General features: G+C 39.4%; 1 protein-coding gene across 1 annotated transcript in view; it reads right to left on the minus strand.

Annotated features, from left to right (window-relative positions):
• CNTNAP2 (contactin associated protein 2) overlaps window positions 1-21,601 on the minus strand; it is a 1,647,636-nt gene that overhangs the window by 497,900 nt on the left and 1,128,135 nt on the right. The window contains exon 12 of the mRNA XM_037889980.2: window positions 15,634-15,753. Within this exon, the coding sequence (XP_037745908.1) occupies window positions 15,634-15,753 (120 nt within the window). The remainder of the gene's footprint in view (window positions 1-15,633; window positions 15,754-21,601) is intronic.

Consider the following 21,601-nt stretch of genomic DNA (forward strand, 5'->3'; position numbering starts at 1 on the left):
TGTCACTAAGCCAACTCCCACAGATTTCAATGATACCAAGATTTCACCCTACACTGATTCTCAGAAGATCTAGATATTTTTAAATAACCTAGATTTCAGAATCTCCAAACTATGGGAATTGGATGGTTCAATGAATTGCTAATAAAATTAGAAAGCTTTTGCTGCTAGGTCATTAGTTCACAGCTAGCTCAAATTGCCAGTGACTGACTATAATTATCATCTGATGGCAATTTTTTGGCCTATATGAAAAGATCTGGTGGTCTCAGTCCAGTTCCTATTGGGCAAATACCTATAAAGACACAGTCATCACAGTTGGCATCCACATTGTTAATCCATAAACTTAATGACCCTAAATTTACTGAAAATAAATGGTCAAATATATAAAATGATGCTAAAACTTTGCAAAGAATGTATTCACTGGCGGCAGCCAGAACAGAGAACCGTCCAGAGGGATTCTCCAGTTCCCTGAAAAATTACCTGAAAAATCATCTTATTACAGGCATTTGGTAGGTTTCATATGTGCTCAAAATAGAAAAGAAATGACTTCATTTTTCTTTTCCTTAGGTCTTCCATTCGGAAGCAATCGCAAGGGGATGAGGGAGAGAAAGAATAAAAGATGAATTTGCCACCAGAAACAGATCAAGGAAAGTTCAACATATTTGAAAAAAACGGGACTCTGCAAGATAACAAGAGTGTGTCTGTGGATAAATGAAAACAAAGAGTAGAGGCTCATAATTAAAATTGGTATGGTTTCCTTTAATTTGCACAGAGAACCGTACAGAATGCTGAGGCTTGGGCCATATTTCAACCTCTCTCAGGGGATAACTGCAGAAGAAATAAGTTATAGCCCCAGTAAAGGAAGCGAAAAGATGCAGTGGCATAGGACAGAGTGGAATTTGAAGCAAGCTAAAGCTATTGTTAACACTAGGGTTGAAACTATGTTAGCTACAACTCTGTTAAACCATGTTGTGGCTAGCAGAGTATTAACATGTTTTGTATTAACAGGAGATTGCCTTATATAATGTATGCTAGATAAAGATATGCCCCTTCTGAGCAGTCTATTGCATTAAACTGTTCTAACATGGTTATCGGGTATGCGTGTGCGAATCTTTGTCCAGAATGATCAAAGTAACAATTCTAGAAACATTAATCAACATTTTTGTGCCTTCAAAAAGTATTATTGGATCTGAAAATATTAATCTCTTATGTTACAGGAAATTCTTTAGGCTGGCTGCTCCAGTAGCATGCTAAATGTATTAAGTAGATCAGCAGTTACTGTCTAGTAACACTAGTGTGAGAGTTGTAGTACAGAATCATAAACATCATGGTGGGCATGGATCAACGTTCAGGTTGCTTCCCCCATCAGTATGCAGCCAGGGCCGGGGAAGCTAACGATCCAACCAGCAGACCAAATTTGGTGATTAATCCTGGTCACGTGTCACTTGAGGCACATTGCACATATGCTAAGAAGATAACCAGCATGATAAAAGTGCCATCCAGGAGAGAAGCTGTCACTCAGAATGCCAATATGCCATGGGATTAGAGAAACTTGCTGCAAAAAGACAATTCTTGAAAGTACTCTCGAGCTTTGTGAGTTTGCTGACTGCTGACCCACTAGGCAGTTGTTTCCATAGCTCTCATAGGTCTATTATTTCTAAGTTGCCTTATCATACTTTCTGCAACAAAAGAGGCATTAAAGCACACTCACAAGTATATACAAGGGCCTGAAGTAGGATTAAGGAATGAGGCCCTTGTCAGTTTAACAGCTGCTTGCTAGCACTGGGTTACAGGTCTGCTTGATTTATGGAAGCCTCATGATTGCCAGCACAAATGTCAGTCACTTGAAGAGGCTTTGAATGGCTCCCCTCCAGCACCAAACTGGAGCAGCTGTCTCTTCATTATATTCTTACTCTAATGTGTGAGTGAAAAAAGTAATAGTCATGTCTGATTAGTTCTGTGCTAATTACTATATCAATATTGGGAATAAAGTACCTTTCAGGCAGCAATCATTGCCTCTGACAGTCATGAATCTGGACTGAGCTTATAAGTGTGTACGGGACAGACAGAGTGCTACATCAGGTCAGAGGGGACAATTTCAAATCCAGTTTTCTACAACCCCCAAATTTGCTGTCTATCAGAATTTCAAGGGGCTTATCTATGAGGCTGTGTGAGGGGTGCATTACTCCCTTGCTAAAGTTTTATTGGTAAGAAAAATTGAACACAAAAATGCCCACTGGTTGCAGGAAGGTCCTTAATGCAATATTGTACAGTCGTGTTACAATGGTATTTTGTGCTATTACTATATATAAATGTCAGGTTCTTCTTTTGTTTTGTTTGTTCTTATGAAGGCCAAATGGCTAATGCAAATCTGTTCATTTGAAAATTGAGGGCTCAGCAAGCAAAGTTCAGGCCACTGCACAGACAACACACATCAAGATATGACTCTATAGGCCAAATACTGCTCTCTCTCGCACCAGGAAAAAAAATCCTGATTTACTGCATTGACTTCCAAAGAGTAAGCCTGAATTTACCCTGATGTAACAGAGAGCATAATTTGGCTATAACAATTTCAGACTTTGTTCAGGTTTTCACTTTCACATATTTACACGTTTGCCAATTGTGAAAAATATAGAGTTAATGTATATAAGAAAATATACTATTGGCTACACATTGGTTTTTCCTATATGCTCTGTTGATATGAGATTTGTGCCTGGGTGCTGTGTGAAACATTTGCAACGAAATCTGAAAAAAAAACACCCAATGAATCTGAATGTTTGCCAGAAGCATCTGTCTTTATTCTAAAGTCAGGGAGTGAAGAATGCAGACATTGATTAATGCTGGGTAATCCTGACTCGTGCCTCCAGGAAGTACTGTTGAATCAGAAAGTACCAACATTTTATACTAAAAGGAAACTTCTCTAAGACAGTATAGTACTTCAGTAGCATTCTAAATTTATTTAAGTAGGACAGTGATTCCTCTCTAGTACATGTACTAGGACCTATATCTCAGGCTTTTGTGATGGCTACTCTAGTTGGACTCCACCTTCTCTGCTTTTAGTGAAGAGTCTCCATGTTGGGCGTTGGCACACTACTCATTCCTGTCTTTCAGTTGTGGGTGTTCTAAGTGGGTGTACAGTGACAGAGTCTGGGCATAGAGTGTGTTCTAAACAAGAACACTATCCCTAAACTCCCCTAACTCCAGTGATGTCCAGGGTCAGGAATTCTGTTATAACTTAAAGTGTATACATATGATTTGGAAGTAGTCACCACTGCAATGATACAGCTATATTTTGTCTCGTAAACCTGCATAGGTCCTGGAAACAGTTGTTACCACTGTAGTAGATGTCATTCATTATACAATGGCTCCCTAAGAATAAGTATCCCTACTTATTTTGTTATTAAAGAGTGAGGCTGAGTGCAGGTTAAGTTGAACAAGTGGAACTTTATTAAATCTGGTGGACTATCCTGTTTTCCAGGTGTTCCCTCAATAATAGTCCTTCCAGGGAATGTCGATCATCTTACCCCAGTTCCACTGATTGGGATATTTCTTTCCTATTTTACAAACATTTTAGTATAAACATTACAGCAAATAATAGATGCCCAAACTCTCAGTGTTCCTTTGGCCAGAGATTGCTAGCACATAGTCAAGTTGAAGTCTCAAATTTACCACAGAGGCATCTGCTATAAAGTCTTTGAGATAGTTTGGTCTCCTCAACAAGAGTGACCTCTCTCTGTCACCTTTCTCCAAGTGAAGCAAACTATTTCTATGTGGAGTCTCCTCTGCATGTGGGATTGGTCTTTGGATGGTTCTCTGTCTCTCCATTCTCTGATGATATCTGTAGACTCTCCAGGTGTTTTGTCTACCGGTGTGTAAGTGTTCCCTGTTCCTTCAGACCTCTTGTCCCTCTTGCATAGTCACCTTGTATAACATGAGTGCCACTACACTCGTTACAACTCATTTAGTCCATGTCTGGTTTCTCTTTAATGCCATGCCTGTTGCCAGGTCCATTAGGTCCTTGCTGACCTGTCATACTTTACACCTGCTATCTCTGATTGTTGGCCATCTCCTTCAGTGATGTCTCCATCCTTCAGGCTGCAACAGGTCCCTCACTGGTAACAGGGTTTTGGTCCTTCATTCTGTTGTGTAAAGCCTCCGCTCAATCCAGCAGAATGCAATTGTACGATTTGTAACTTTTCATTCATTGCTAGTATGATCATTAAGTTCTGTAACCATTTGCAAACTTTGTAACTTTAAGTCATTGTTAGCATAGCCTTTTAAATTGTGTAACTTTTGGAAGCTTTGTAACCTTTTCAGTTACCACTTGTATAACCTCCAAGCTTTGCAATATTCCAACACATAATCAGGGAGCATGTGAACCAGGAAGTGTGTGTGGGAGATAAGGGAGTGTGAACAAGGGAGTGTACATGGGACTGGGCAGAGAGGAACTGCAAGAAGAAAAGAGCCCGGAGCCAGGAGTGTCTGATGTCATCTGCCCTGAGAAAGCAATCACGGGGTACTGTAAAGAAAACAAGAAACTGGTATGCATGAAAAGAACGAGGGAATGCTTCTCGGTGACAGACACAGAAGGAAAACTCAGTGTACGTGATGAGAGACGCCCAGTTCCAATAAAAGGAAGAAAGCACGCTCACAAGCTCTTCTTCTTGAGCTGCTCACTGGCCCGGATCCGAGACTGCAGGCTGACACACCAGATCTACTATGCTTTGGCTTCTCGGCTTCCTATGTTATCTCTGGTAACTCTCTGCCTGCGTGAGTGTGTAGATACTTGAGGGTATGAATGCGTTGAATGTGTGCATGCATGAATAAGCTCCATCCTTTTTCTGTTTGATCCAATAGCAGCATTTAATAAAACCAATATAAGTGTAACCCTGGATTGGTTTCTAGTGAAATAGAGGTAACACATTTCATCAGTGCCTGTGTTTTGACACCCCTGTAAAGGGGTAATTCCTGTGTGCCATAATTGCTAACAAGGGGTCTGAACCACAAGACAGCCTTGGGCGAGGTTTGTGGCTACAAAATCCAGGGCTTCAGGGCCTTCAGACAGAGTTCCGTGGCTCACGCTGCCAGCTGCTGCACTGGAGAGCACTTACAGCTCAGCTGCTGCCACCATTTTTCATTTGCAAAGCGTGATGCTGAATGCAGGTTAAGCTGAACAAGTAGAACTTTATTAAACCCTGTGGACTGCTCTGTCCATGAGGCTGAGTTGCTTCTGGCCTAACGACTTGCATTGTGTCCTCTCAATAACAATCTCTCCACGGAACATTGGCTCTCCGACTCCACTTTCACTGATCATGACACATTTCTCACTGTTATAGGACTCAGGTACACATTTCTTGGAGCATGGCTACTGCTCCTGTATTACACTTAGCGTAATGGTAATTTAACAGTAGCATCCAGTCGCCCCAGTCAGGTTTAGTGCCCCATTATGTTAGGTGCTGTATAAACATATAGGAAAGCACAGAGTCCCTTCCCTGAAGAGTTTATGATCTAAGAAACTGTGCTGCGAAAAGAGAAACAGGACTCTTTAGAAAGGAGCTATCAGAGAGTCTCTCTGCACAGATGACCCAGCTGTGGCATGGGACTTGCATCGGCAGCTCACTGTCTGCGTGTGTGTACAGACAAGGATTGATGTGTGCTGCAGCTCATTCATTGCTGAGTCATTCCTTTTAAAAAAGCATCTGCCAGAGCAAACAGGAGGAGGTAAGAAGCCCTGAATTTTTCATGAGAACAGTGACAGAACTGCTAACCTGCTCTTCTAGGTAAATTAATTTAGAATATTAAACATAAGAGTGCAGCACTGCATCCTGAACACTGATTAGGGATTCAAAGTGGAATGAATCTCTCTCGCCTGCACTCTTTGTCTCTTTTTAAACTGACTGTACCCTTTTCAAATGCTTGATTATGTATCTTGGAAATAAATTAACTTAATATGCCATTTGCACAGGATTTTTAAATGTTTCATTTCCTTTAAATTAATCCACTCTGAATTCTTTTAGATACACTGATGCTGGTTTTAGAAAAATGATAATGAAAACAATCCCTGTACAGATAATGTATTATTTTTTCTAAGTTTCTCTTCTCCAGATAAGTAGTTTGATTCTTAGTCCTGCTGCCTGTCAACTTGACAAACAGCATCAGTAGAAAGAAACAACCAGGGCTTGATATGACATACCCAGGAGCCATTGTTTGAAATGTCTGACCCTACAGACAAGGAAACCTTTGCAAACAGTGTATAAGAGATTTTGTAGTTCGCAAACCAGGAAACCCAATCTGAAGCCAACAGCTTCTATACTGTGACATGATACATCTTAGTCAAACTTGCTTCCCCAAAGTCCACAGACACACACTGAAGTAGAGAAACCTTTTATGAGGAGGCAAATGTGGAGGGGGAAAAAGGAAAATGTCATCAAAATATAAAGAAAATAGCTAATTCTTTCCGCACGTCTTCATTATCCAGTGAAACCCACTCAGGGCAAAATAACTGTTTAGCCTATAAAAGCCATTTCATTTCAGTAAAGTGACCATAAAGTGCAACTGAGAGCATTATAGATAGCACAGCCTTAATGTGGATTCTCAGTGTGACCTCTGCTAGGTTACAGGATCCAGACAGATACAAAAGTGCAAATAGCAACACCTATCTTTAATAGATGAGAAGTTCAAATAGAGCTCTAAATTACAGCTATCCAGTTCTCATTTGGCTAGTCTGCAGCAGTCAGCAGTCAGCTAATACTCCTCCCCCTCCTTTCGCATGTTTCTTGAAACATGAGTTATAAATGGTAGGTTTCAGAGTAGCGGCCCTGTTAGTCTGTATCCACAAAAAGAACAGGAGTACCTGTGGCACCTTAGAGACTAACAAATTTATTAGAGCATAAGCTTTCGTAGGCTACAGCCCACTTCATCGGATGCATAGAATGGAACATATAGTAAGAAGATATATATATACACACACACAGAGAAGGTGGAAGTTGCCATACAAACTGTAAGAGGCTAATTAATTAAGATGAGCTATTATCAGCAGGAGAAAAAAACTTTTTAGTGATATAAAGAGTTCTGTGATAACATACATCAGTGTTTGGTCTCAGACAAGAACCTACTCCTTCATTCTCCATAATTTCAGTGTTTTTCCAGGAATAGGTGATTATGGGAATTGCTGCATTTGCCTAGGCATGCTGGGTTGTTGGTTTTTTTTTTTATTTCCCTGCCAAAGTGTGAGGATCCTGGAAAATGAACAATCAGCACTGCCATATTCCTCTTCAATGCCACTTTGTTGTTGTCTTCTCCCTCTACAGCAACTCCCTCTGCACTTATGAAGCAGATTAACATTTAATGTGATTATGCCCGTGATCTGCATATCTGGTGCCTCAGCTGGCATCACTTAGAATGTGCTAGAGTATGTCACATGCCCTGCAGAGCTGAGAAAGAAAGAGAAGGTGGGAAGGAAAGAAAAAATAGTAAAAGGAGAGCAGGGGAGAGGAAAGAAAGAGAAAGGAAGAATTGATGGAAGCACTAGAATGGCAAAAGAAAAGATTTCCAAAATAAAATAAAGCTTCTGCACTGATTTTTTTTAGTTTTTCCCCCACTATCCAATAGACTATATAAGGAAATTCCTTGATAGATGAAAGGCACAGAAGCACTGAAAACTCAGTGTAATTCCTACATATATGTATGCTGAAGGTGCTGTAATTAGGCAGATTGTCCAATTAGCCCTCAAGCAAAATGTCCCATTAGAGAAGCCAATTGCACAAGATATGTACAATAGAATTAAACATTTACCACTATCAGGCCACTTTTCATCAAGTATGTGGTGATGAATGACACATTTATAGCCATGCCATATGTTTCGACATATGTCATCATAAAAAAGCACTCCAGTTACCCGCTATTTATGGCAAGGAGATGCAAAATCATGGGGCACAACAGTTGTGGCTGCTTAAAGTCTGTTCACAGTCTCATTGCAATAACTACCACATGTACAATTTTCATGAAATGCTGGGATGGGGGTCCATCTTTTTGTGTAACTGGCATGATTGAGAGAGGCTGAAGGTACAGTTAGTGAATTCTCAAAGTATGTGGAGACAGAGGGCTTTACAGTCCTGAGCTCCAGTGGAAAAGGAAAAGGATAAGTGATGATCATAACTGCTTGCAGAAGCCAACAGCAGGTACCCAGATACCACAATGTACAAGACACAGTTGTTTAATGCCTTCAGTAGCAACAACTTGGAATGTGCTTACAACTCTCTACATTTGCTCTTCAAATGCAGACTGGCCAGTAGATTCAGAGTAGCGCTGTAGCACAGAGCACGAGATGGGAATGGCTAGACCATGACCACACTCCCTTCCCAGATATAAGCTCACAGGGATCTGGAAAACTATAGTTAGGGCTGGTCAGGCTCTACCCATGCACTCATTGACACATTGCAGCCAAAAATATGGTTGCTTCCTAGATGGATTGACTAGCAACTGAGGTCTCTCTGAGCCCTCTCCCCCTTTAAGATCCTTGCAGGGCAGCCACATTTTGACCAAGAGAGTATAAATACCAGAGATAACCAAATGGGCTTTGATAAAATAAGAACTGTCTTGAACTGAATGCTATTTTGAGATTCAAAAAATTTAGGAAAAAAGAAAAGGAGTAGCTTTCTGCAAGCCATTACCCTCTGATCCCACTGAGGGTTACCAAAAGAAACTACAGCATTTGCTCAAGAAACTCCCTGAAAAAGCACAAGAACAAATCCGCACAGACACATCCCCGGAATCCCGAGCTGGGGTATTCTATCTGCTACCCAAGATCCATAAACCTGGAAATCCTGGATGCCCCCTCATCTCAGGCATTGGCACCCTGACAGCAGGATTGTCTGGCTATGTAGACTCCCTCCTCAGGCCCTATGCTACCAGCACTCCCAGCTATCTTCGAGACACCACTGACTTCCTGAGGAAACTACTGTCCATCGGTGATCTTCCTGAAAACACCATCCTGGCCACTATGGATGTAGAAGCCCTCTACACCAACTTTCCACACAAAGATGGACTACAAGCCGTCAGGAACAGTATCCCCGATAATTTCACGGCAAACCTGGTGGCTGAACTTTGTGACTTTGTCCTCACGCATAACTATTTCACATTTGGGGACAATGTATACCTTCAAATCAGCAGCACTGCTATGGGTACCCGCATAGCCCCACAGTATGCCAACATTTTTACGGCTGACTTAGAACAACGCTTCCTCGGCTCTCGTCCCCTAATGCCCCTACTCTACTTGCACTACATTGATGACATCTTCACCATCCGGACCCATGGAAAAGAAGCCCTTGAGGAATTCCACCATGATTTCAACAATTTCCATCCCACCATCAACCTCAGCCTGGTCCAGTCCACACAAGAGATCCACTTCCTGGACACTACAGTGCTAATAAGCGATGGTCACATAAACACCACCCTATACCGGAAACCTACTGACCGCTATTCCTACCTACACGCCTCCAGCTTTCACCCTGACCACACCACACGATCCATTGTCTACAGCCAAGCTCTACGATACAACCGCATTTGCTCCAACCCCTCAGACAGAGACAAACACCTACAAGATCTCTATCAAGCATTCTTACAACTACAATACCCACCTGCGGAAGTGAAGAAACAGATTGACAGAGCCAGAAGAGTACCCAGAAGTCACCTACTATGGGACAGGCTCAACAAAGAAAACAACAGAATGCCACTAGCCATCACCTTCAGCCCCCAACTAAAACCTCTCCAACGCATCATCAAGGATCTACAACCTATCCTGAAGGACGACCCATCACTCTCACAGGTCTTCGGAGACAGGCCAGTCCTTGCTTACAGACAGCCCCCCAACCTGAAGCAAATACTCACCAGCAACCACACACCACACAACAGAACCACTAACCCACGAACCTATCCTTGCAACAAAGTCCATTGCCAACTGTGTCCACATATCTATTCAGGGGACACCATCACAGGGCCTAATAACATCAGCCACACTATCAGAGGCTCGTTCACCTGCACATCTACCAATGTGATATATGCCATCATGTGCCAGCAATGCCCCTCTGCCATGTACATTGGTCAAACTGGACAGTCTCTACGTAAAAGAATAAATGGACACAAATCAGACGTCAAGAATTATAACATTCAAAAATCAGTTGGAGAACACTTCAATCTCTCTGGTCACTCGATTTCTGATCTCAAAGTGATTATCCTTCAACAAAAAAACTTCAAAAACAGACTCCAAGGAGAGACTGCTGAATTGGAATTAATTTGCAAACTGGATACAATTAATTTAGGCTTGAATAGAGACTGGGAGTGGATGGGTCATTACACAAAGTACAACTATTTCCCCATGTTTATTCCCCCCCTCGACCCCTCACTGTTCCTCAGACGTTCTTGTCAACTGCTGGAAATGGCCCACCTTGATTATCACTACAAAAGGTTTCCCCCCCCACTCTCCTGCTGGTAATAGCTCACCTTAAGTGATCACTCTCTTGTTACAGTGTGTATGGTAACACCCATTGTTTCATGTTCTCTATGTATATAAATCTCCCCACTGTATTTTCCACTGAATGCATCCGATGAAGTGAGCTGTAGCTCACGAAAGCTTTTGCTCAAATAAATTTGTTAGTTTCTAAGGTGCACAAGTACTCCTTTTCTTTTTGCGAATACAGACTAACATGGCTGCTACTCTGAAACAAAACATTTATGGTATCATTGCTCACTATTATTTCTCCACTTCATATTCCATAAGTGGAGTTGCCAAAGGAATATGAACAAGCCCAAAGAGGAGCAGGGATTCAGAAATGCCAAAAATCATTTGAGAATTGGCTGGAGATCTAATAAAGTCAGATGAAGTTTAGATCTACATCAAACATTGCAAACAACATAGCTTGTTTCAGTGCAATTCTTGTATTAATTATTTCAGTGGAAAACATAGAGAGCTTCTGTCAAGGTTCCTTCCCCACTCTGAACTCTAGGGTACAGATGTGGGGACCTGCATGAAAACCTCCTAAGCTTACTTTTACCAGCTTAGGTTAAAACTTCCCCAAGGTACAAATTATTTTACCCTTTGCCCTTGGATTTCCACTGCCACCACCAAACTTTATCTGGGTTCCTGAAAAAATGGAGTTTGGACACGTCTTTCCCCCCAAAATCCTCCCAACTCTTGCACCCCACTTCCTCGGGAAGGTTTGGTAAAAATCCTCACCAATTTGCATAGGTGACCATAGACCCAAACCCTTGGATCTTAGAACAATGAAAAAGCATTCGGTTTCCTTACAAGAAGACTTTTAATAGAAGTCAAAAGAAAAGAATCACCTCTGTAAAATCAGGATGGTGAATACCTTACAGGGTAATTAGATTCAAAACATAGAGAATCCCTCTAGGCAAAACCTTAAGTTACAAAAAAGACACACAGACAGGAGTATTCATTCTATTCAGCACAGCTATTTTCTCAGCCATTTAAAGAAATCATAATCTAAGACATACCTGGCTAGATTACTTACTAAGTTCTAAGACTCCATTCCTGTTCTGTCCCCGGCAAAAGCATCATACAGAGACACAGACCCTTTGTTTTTCTCCCTCCTCCCAGCTTTTGAAAGTATCTTGTCTCCTCATTGGTCATTTTGGTCAGGTGCCAGCGATGTTACCTTTAGCTTCTTAACCCTTTACAGGTGAGAGGATTTTTCCTCTGGCCAGGAGGGATTTTAAAGGGGTTTACCCTTCCCTTTATATTGATGACAGCTTCAAACTGGTCCCTGTAACTTTTGAGAGATCTATCTGAATCCAATTTCAGAGAAACACCATAACTTCACAGGTTGGGTCTCTTTCAATTAAGGGCTGAAGCAGAGCATTAAATCCAAACACCACCGAACTTGGGAAGATTTCATTCTGGATTCAGAAGTACTATACAATATGTCATGTTACGCCTTTTTTTTTTTTTTTTTTTAAAAACATTGTGTAAATGGGCTCTTCTGAAAGGATCCCGCTACAGTTGGGGGCAAATGGTATAAATACTGATTTGTACATATTTTTGCAAAGCTGTGATTCACATTGTTGGTATTGTTCACAACCATTTGGACAACTGCTGGGTATCTAAAAACGTTCACAATTTCTAAAAGTTTTACTAATTTATCCTGAATGGTCATTTAAATATGAAATGACAGAACCTTAACTTTAGAAATTCTTGACTTTTGTATGATTTAATTTCCAAATATAACAGTGTTAACATGAGAATTTTGGAGAAAGGGGGTTTGTTTTTTTGCTTTGGTTTGGAATCTTTGCTTTGAATATAAATAGCATTTCTTAGAGAACATCTCAGATGGTTTCTAGTGGTTTTGTAGTTTCTGCAAACATTGTATTCTTTATATTTTGCTTATACTGTTGACTACCCAAAAGATTTTAGAACCCAGAACATTTTTCAGTTACCACAGGAATCCAGGAAGGGCAGAAAACATCAACATGACACATCCAGACTACTATATCAAGATGGTCTAGCGATATTGACACAAATTATGTCTAGAAACATGGACAAGTGTCTGATGCACTCTGATTTTCTCTTCAACTTTTCTAAGAAAGTGACCCTATTGAAACACGACTATTTTTCAAAACTTGTTGCTTGACTTCATAATATGCATAGGTCAGAGAATTTAAATAGCATTATCAAGAGATAAGAGTTAGAGGCATTCTGGCTTTCAACTGGCTGATCTCTCTGTTTCAGACAAAGGATATTTAGATAGGCTTATTAAATAAAGTACTGGCTGTCTGTAGAGCTTTTTAAATTTAACTGTCTCTCTCACCCTCACAAGTTTACTAGTGCATCGGTGACGCCACGAAATTAACAAATATATTCCTGCTTTAATGTAAGTGATGAAGGAACAGCAATTAAATTCTCTTTCGATCTGACAAGCATAAGAATTTACAAAGCATCCTTAAGTTAATTCTAGCCATGTCTGTAGGCAATACACCGAGGGCTTTGTTTCACCTTGTCATTTTAAGAAAAAGTTATAATTCAGCAAATGGAAGTTTTTCCTTAAACATTTTATTAATAATGCCACTAATCTGCACTAATGCTTTTGCACATATAAATCTGTCATCCAGTAAATATCTGACATGCCATACATAACTGCATTTTAAAGTATTTTCTTGTATTAACTATTTAATGTCAATCAACACTAAAATGTTATAATATCTTTCAATATATTACATAAGGTAATTTAAGATTATATATGTCACCACTACATCATTTATACCATCAGTTAGATATTTCTGCAGAAGAATTAAAGAATTAAGCTTGATCTCTCCACCTTAATTAGTATATTACAGATAACATTTCATACTGTTATTAGCACAAAATATAGGGTAGAGGTTACTGAATTTGATCCAGAAAGACATATATGGAATTGAATCCATGTCTCTGGTTTGGTGCTCTGTCCACGACACTATACTGCCTTCATTATAAAGCAACAAAGGAAGCTGTAAGGACTGGAAATACACCCAGGATAGTTCTATACAGTATGTAAATATAGAAATAATTGAAAAATAATGCTTTGCTAAGCTGTCAGATGGACAAAAATTTTTAGGGTGACCGTCCAGTTTTAAAAACAGAGTGGCTAAAGTTAATTGTATTTCCATTTTCACAGTATTACTCACATTTTAACAGTGAATCAGTTCTATCATGATCTCATTTATGTAGGGAATTATATCTACATTACAGCAAATGTATTGAACAGAAATTGCTTGATGGGAGTGATTTAGCTAGAGCAGGGTTCTGAAACTTTTTCATGGCTTGGATCACACCTTAGTGCAGAGAACGGATTGTGGACCCTCTGCCTTCTCATTCATGATCATATAGACCCCCTCCCCACTCACTGGCAATTTAAAAACAATATCTCTATGGCAACTACAGTTGTTCTGTGGGGAAAAAATGCTATTAGGAAGGGAAGATAGTTGGTTTTCATTCTCTTGTCTGGTTACTTTCTGGTTTGGGGATACTATTAGCTTTATTCTTGTGTGTACAAGTAAATTTATTTTTAGCATATGTCAAAAGTGCTTACACCCAGAATAGATCCACTTTTTCATGCTCAACAAATTATTTCAATCAACTTTTACTTTGAATAGTACTCCAAAGCTACAGCTGGAGCTGAATACAGTGGTTCATCTCTTGATTAGGAATCGCTAGGATATATCATCAGCTCCCAGCACTGTTCCCTGGCAGTGGATGCCTGTTTACTAACTGATACAGTTAAGGTGCTGGCTATGATCCTGAAAGCCCTAAAGAGTGAGGATCCAGTTAAATGAGAGATTGCCTTTCCCACTATGTCTTATCACTACAACATGCATCTACGCTCTTGCTGCTGGTTCCTGCAGTTGAATTCTGAAGACCTATGTCAGGGTATTTGAAAGCAAATAGATGCTGGAACCTCTTTATTGTGCAGATATCGCAAAAGATCCTGTATTTGGGAAGTTCAGGGAATAAATACAATACTTCTCTTAGCTGAATATTTAGTAAGCTTTGTATTGGTTATTAACTAGTGTCAGCTAAGTGCTGAGACAAATTGCATTATGTATGAACACTGGAAATGAATGAACAGTACTGTGACCAAAACCAACTCATCTCTTCCTTTGTTTTCAATGTCTTATCCTTATGCACACCCGTCACACCCATGTCAATACAATGGGATAGGGCCTCTTTGTTCATTTCCCTTGACTGAGGATGAGGGGGTTGGAGAGACAAATTCCAGAAACACTTTACCCTTCAGTACCTCTCTTTAGAGCTTATTGGGTTCTCTTTTCTTTAAGAATGTCTGCATGAAATTATTCATATGAAAGTATTTTTTAACAGAGAACAAAAGAAGCTGTTTGCTTAACATAGCTAGATATACCCTTTCATAAGCTAAACAAGATAAAACATTCCCATCTTAGCTATAGAGAAAAAGAAGAAAAGTGAACAGCTTATACCTCTGAAAGAAATCCTCTTTCTCTAACCGTTTCGGTCTAATTGTGAACATCATGCTGTCCAGACAGAAAAAACACCTTCCTCTGTCCAGAGAGCCTTCTTATCAAATTCTCCCTGATCTAGGACTGCTAACCAGTTTTTGCAAGTTGCCTATACACACAGTAGGATTTTGGGGACTGGCTCTAGGATATGGTCCACTCAGGAAACATATGGTATGTCTACGCTATGAGTACTACAGTGGCCCAGGTGCAGCTATGCCACTGAAGGGCCACAGTGAGGATGCTTCCTACACTGACTAAAAGGATTTTCCTTTCACTGTAGTAAATCCACTTCTCCAAGAGGCAGCACCTAGGTCAATGGAAGAATTCTTCTGTTGATCTACCATTGCCTATCCCAGGGGTCAATTTTTCACACCTGAGTAATGTACCTAGGTCAAGCTAATTGTTAAATGTAGACCAGGCCAATGGCCTCTTAATGATTAGGTCAGATACCACCCAAACAAGCTTGGCTGGTTTAATATGATCAGGCCTCTTACTAAAACTGAATCATTTCTTTCTTTTCCCCAGAAATATAAATTATAGACAGGTTTCCAAACCCTCTGCCACACATACATTACAAATATAACATGAAAGTGGTAATTACAGTACAGTTACCTGTCATGTTGCAGTAAACTTTCAAAGGTCCCAGTGCCCCACTTCCATCTGGATCTATCCAGTAATAATTTGAGGTTTTGCCCAGGTGTTTGTATGCTTCACAGGAGAGGTCATAAATAGCTGGAATGGAATAAAATAAAATATACTAATAAGGAAATTGAAGTCCAGGAGCAAACGATTCCCAATCACAATTACTTTCTTCATAGCTTCATTTTATATTTCACACTAGTGCAAGAACCATGAATTAGTCATTGATTTAATACTTGAAAATTAATAGAAGGCACAATATTTTTTCCAATGTACAGTGGCTTCTAGAGCTGGTCAGAGAAAATTTGATGGAATCATATTTTGTTTTGGAAGAAGAATGGAGAAAAAGTTCCAACAATGTCAAATGCCTCTTTTTCATATTTTCACACAGAACATTTTATTTTTCATTTTAAAACTACTTTTCATTTCATTTTTTTAAAAATGTGCATTATACATCATAATATGTAAAAAACGAAAGTCAGAATTGGAACAAAATGTTTTGATTAACCTATTTTTTTTTATTTTGTTTCACAGATAATTTTGAAATGTTCAGGTTTCATTCTCAGTTGGAACAAAGCCCAATTTTGAAATCTCAAAATCCTTTCTGAAACAGAATTTCCAACCTCTATACAGTTCTGCTTGCTCCTTTTGCCACTTACTGTAGATAACTTAAATATTATCCCAGTATTTCCTAAGTGTTCTCAGTACCAGCTATGGGAAACACTATAAATTCTTAGGCAAAGTTAATTATTTATCGAAGTCCTAATTGGCAGGTTTTTAGAGTTGACCACTGTAGCGTGCTTACCATTACAAATGGAGAGTTGCCACCACTTTGGTCAGACTGCGGTATTTGCAATACTCCAGACAGACTTTTCTATTAATTAAATAATTATATGCATAAAAATAATTTCTTACACAAATCTGGAAACGAAAACGAACAATAATATCTAACTAATATCTAACTTCTCTGTTGTCCAAAGGACCAGATGGCATAGCTTCGTGGGTTGGAATCAATCAATCAGCCCCTAAATGAATGAAATGTTTGTTTACCCAGATTTTATATCTACTCTAAAAACCCACCTAATATGTTGGCAATTCCTACAAATTATCTCGTTGGTATGAATGGCTTTATTTCAAATGTCCATAAGGACAGTTCATTCTGCTGGGCTCTAGATGATTAGTGAATGATGAATTCCCCTTTTTTAAAGGCCTCCAGCCAGCTACTATGAGACAGGAAGGAAAATGGAGGCTGGAAACATCTACACCCCCACATAATGTGAAAACAGATAAAGTGAAAGTTTGAGTGTCTGTGTTCATGCGTGTCTGAGAGAAAGAAAATCTCTCTGACCTCCCAATATTGCAGAGGGACAGAGAAGACTATACTGCAGGATAAATTTATTGTTAGTTAGAGATGCTTTAATTTAATTAATTAAGCTTATATAAAAAGCAGAAATTTATCATAATTGAATTGTAAGAGGTTCCACTTAGTCATTTCCCTTCTCCCCACTTCCACACCAAGGAGAACAGATTTTCTCTTTTCACAGTGACTGCACCTGGTTTCGGACATGATTCTGAAAGAATTTATATGATTTTTTTTTCTGAAAAGATTTTTGAAGATCAACATACATAGCCTAGATAGAATTATATTTCAGTCAACAGAAGACTCTTGGTGAAGAGTTACAATGGAGAATGTCACACCATAACAAAGCCACAGTATCTTTTACAAATTAACAGTACTATAGAAAGGACTATTCACTGTAAAATGGCTTTATCCTTTGACTGCTGATGAATGAACAAGGTATATCCAGAACATATCTCCTATACTACTGAGTGTATTCTGGCATGGCATAGAACATTATTAATTTCATTTCTATGATACTAGACCACAAATGTCTTAACTGGTGCAATGGAAGATCAGAAGTAATTGATTAAGAGCTCATAAACTTAAAGTTTTTTATATATAACTTCTGTTACCTAGAGTTGGGAGGTATACAACACTTTACGTGATACATATGGCATATCTTTCCCTCAATTTCTTGAGCCTTGTTATTTATGGAGAAACGAGCTCATTCAACTGTTTAACTTAAACACAAGCTTGATAATTATTACCATTAAGTGTATCAGCAGCGTATTGCCACAAAAATTAATTTAAAATGATAAAAGTGTACGGTACACACTATAGAATCTGCCTTTACATTTTTTGCATTGCATTTTTTAATATGAAGAGATTGTGATACAGCAACAAATTCTCCTTGATTAACTTATTTCATCAGGTACTCTGTCCTTCCTAGAGTGCCAAAAGTGTACTAGCTATTTTACAGATAATTAAAGGGCCCATATTTGATATGTTTCTGAAATGTTGACAGCCCGGAAGACAAACAACTCCTTTATTTAGTCACAGAAGAGACATGAGGAAGATACAGAAGAAAACGGAGAAACTAGTATACTGAGACAGGGAATAGTGACAAACCAGGCACAAAATTGAGAGGGAAGAAGGAAATGAAGGGCTCGGTGACACTGGCATCATTAACAGAACAAGGGTGTTAATAAGATCCTGTGAGAAACAGCAGAGATATAATCAGGGTCAAATTTATGTAGAAGCTTTGAAGGGAGTGGCAAAAATGTTTAAATTGAATTCTGTTGGCAAAGGGAAGCTAGCCATGGGATTTTAATAAGAGAACAACAAGGGTAAGCATCAAGTTTGGAAGATCATTTTAGCCATTCTTAATAGGAGGGGAGTAAAGTAGGAAATAGGGAAGTCAGAGAAGTGAAGGTTCCTGTAGTCAAGGAAGGAGATAAGCTCAGCGTTTTATCTGAAGGGAGAGCAAGGAAATGCTGAAGTTTTGAAACGTTGGAGAGCAGGAACTGGAAGGAATTGCCAACAGCATGGATGTTTGAGGAGAAGAAGAAGAGAAGACAGGTTAGGAGTTCTATTTTAATTACATTTAATTTAGGAAAGGTGGGACATCCAAAAGAGGATGTTGGAAAGATCAGTAGAACTGCAAGAATGGATATAGGGGGAGAAGTAGATTGAAGACTCACCATCAGCAAAGAGAACATGTGAGTAGATTAAATCATACAGGGAGGTGAAAGTAGAGTGCAAAAGGGAGAGGACCATAGGCAGATCCTTATGGCTAGCACCAGAGCAAGTGTCCAACCCACAGCATCCCTGCAGCACAGCCAGGGCCTGAGAAGAAGGCCTGGGACTTACAAGGAACAGACTGTGAACTGCCCTGACATTCCAGAGATATTGTTTGTGATGTTCCCTGCCACAGAGCAGGTTGATGTGTTTCCTTTAACCTTTCCCATTTTTCCTTATTCTTTTTAAAATTAATTGTTGATTAAATAACTTGCATTTGCTTTAAATTGTATGTAATGGTCAGTGGGTCAGAGAAGTGCCCAGTGCAGAGACAGAATCCCAGAGTGGGGACAACCTAGCCCCTGTCCTAGGTGACCACAGCAGGGTTGGGGGTCAAGCCCCCCAGGAATCCTGGGTCCAGCCTTGTTGGGGTTACGAAGACTCTGCCAATCAGGAGAGTGGAAGGGGAGTCCTCAAGATCAGGGAGGCCGCTGGGTAAAGGAAGTGGGAGCGAGGACTCAGATCCTTTCGTTAGCCCACTTCACCGGGGTTGTGCAGAAGCCCAGGAAAGTTCCCCATAATAGCAGGACTATTCCCCCACTTACACCTAAAAGCTGCTGTCTCATTACCAGCTCAAAACAGAGATTTTTTAGAGTATAGTATTTTGTGGGTGTGTAGCAACATTATCCTATATCATAATCTCTCTGAAATATCAAACCCAAAGTAAAATATTGTTAATTATGGCACTAGAGCAGGGTTATTACATCTACTTCCCCAGGAGCAGCCCTTCTGTTAAAAAGAAACCACCACCAACAAAAAATCTGTTTTTCCATCGAGAAGTCAGTTTGTCCCAGTTCCTGTCATATTCAAACAGCAGCCTCATGCTTTTAAAATCCCTGATGAAACCCAAATGTTGGTGTCCCCACATATTCCCACCCTTTTAGATTTACTTTTGTGTGTTTGATTGGCTTTGCCTATTGCTTTATTCTTGTAATAAATATACATAGAGCCAAGTGCAAACCAGAAAACAACAATGTTAAACTGTGCATCCAATGAAGTGGGTTTTAGCCCACGAAAGCTTATGCCCAAATAAATTTGTTAGTCTCTAAGGTGCCACAAGTACTCCTCGGTTGTTGTTTTTTGCTGATACAGACTAACACGTCTACCACTCCGAAACCTGTGCCGATATTGTTTGTTGTGTCTTGTTCGGCCAAAGTCAGCAGAGATCTCCCTCTATATACACCTTCTACACAACTACTACAGCAAATGCATCTTCAGTCATATATCCCAGTTTTTTATTGTCAGAGAAACTGAGGCACAGAGTTTAAACGAGGGTAATGGAGCCAAAAGTCACACAGAGAAGTTCTAGATTTAAAGGTCTCCTGACACCCATATCTGTGGTTTATTTACTGGCTCACACTGATGTATATATCTCATGAAAGATTATCTTCAACCTACATATAAGGCTGTATATGCCAACCTACTGAATGACTTCATTTATATAGATAGATAGATAGATAGATAGATACACACACACACACACACACACACATTTATAAAATGATTAGAATACAAATTGACAAAATTAAAAGTGGCAATGTTTCATTAATGTTATATTATAACAGCAACTACATAAACAAAGTCAAAAAGTCATCCCAAACTAGCGAATTCCCATGAATTCTAGGTATAGTCAGATTTGGATCTGAACTTTGTGGCTATCTCTACAGTGGTCTGATCCCAAATTCCAGATCCAAGTGTCAGCAAACTTTGATTAAAGTTGGATTAGTACCCAAACTCTATGGTTTGGAACCATCTCTACCCTCCATAACACTGAAATAGTAAAATAAATGTCAAAACTCAGTTTCCAGTTCTGAGTTAAATTCAGAATTACTTCACAAGTTGATTTTGCCACATATAAAAAGTGAGAGTGTTGTACGATGTAAAAAGGGCAAAAAACCCTTTGGTACAGTATTGGGGGTTACAGTAAATTACCCATAAAAATAATCCACTTAGCCCCTGAAAATTAAAATTAGAATGGCTTGTATACAGTGTTTACGATTTGCTGAGCACTGACCAACTGACAACAATTTTAATGTATGTCATACTTTTAACTGAATGTTTGACACATTCAGTTTTAATGTCACCAATGTTGCTTTTAAAAAAGGCAATATTACAAACCAGAATATGACTATTGTTTTACAGAAAATTATACTTTTCTGTGTTACTTTCTTAGGTGGATATACTTTGTACTTGTAAAAAGCCACTCATTTCACTAGTTATTTGGAACATTTTTTGCCTCTAAACCTAATTATTCCTCCCTACCAAGAATAAGAGTTCTTGTGGCACCTTAGAGACGAACAAATTTATTTGAGCATAAGCTTCCGTGATTTCGTAATTTTGCATGCATCCAATGAAGTGAGCTGTAGCTCACGAAAGCTTATGCTCAAATAAATTTGTTCGTCTCTAAGGTGCCACAAGTACTCCTTTTCTTTTTGCGGATACAGACTAACATGGCTGCTACTCTGAAACCTACCAAGAATGGAGCTGATGCTTTAAATACACCAAACCTTTCCTCATTAGCAGATCAGTAATTTAATATCATCTTGATTATCTTGAGCCTGAAATGGTTTCAGAAGAAGGTTTTGCCAAACTTACAAATGATAATGATGCCCTTCTTTAGCAGTGGCTGGTGGCTAAGCAGATGTGGTTGGAAATTACTGCTGAGCATTGCCAGGTCGTCCCCCGTCCCTCCCAACACACACACACACACACACACACACACACACACTCCCTTTCAAATGCACAGTAGGTTGTCTGTATAAATAAGCTTGTATCACCCCTCACTTTGAGAGTTCAAATCTA

Source organism: Chelonia mydas, chromosome 2, assembly GCF_015237465.2.
Source record: "Chelonia mydas isolate rCheMyd1 chromosome 2, rCheMyd1.pri.v2, whole genome shotgun sequence".
NCBI lineage: Eukaryota > Metazoa > Chordata > Testudines > Cheloniidae > Chelonia > Chelonia mydas.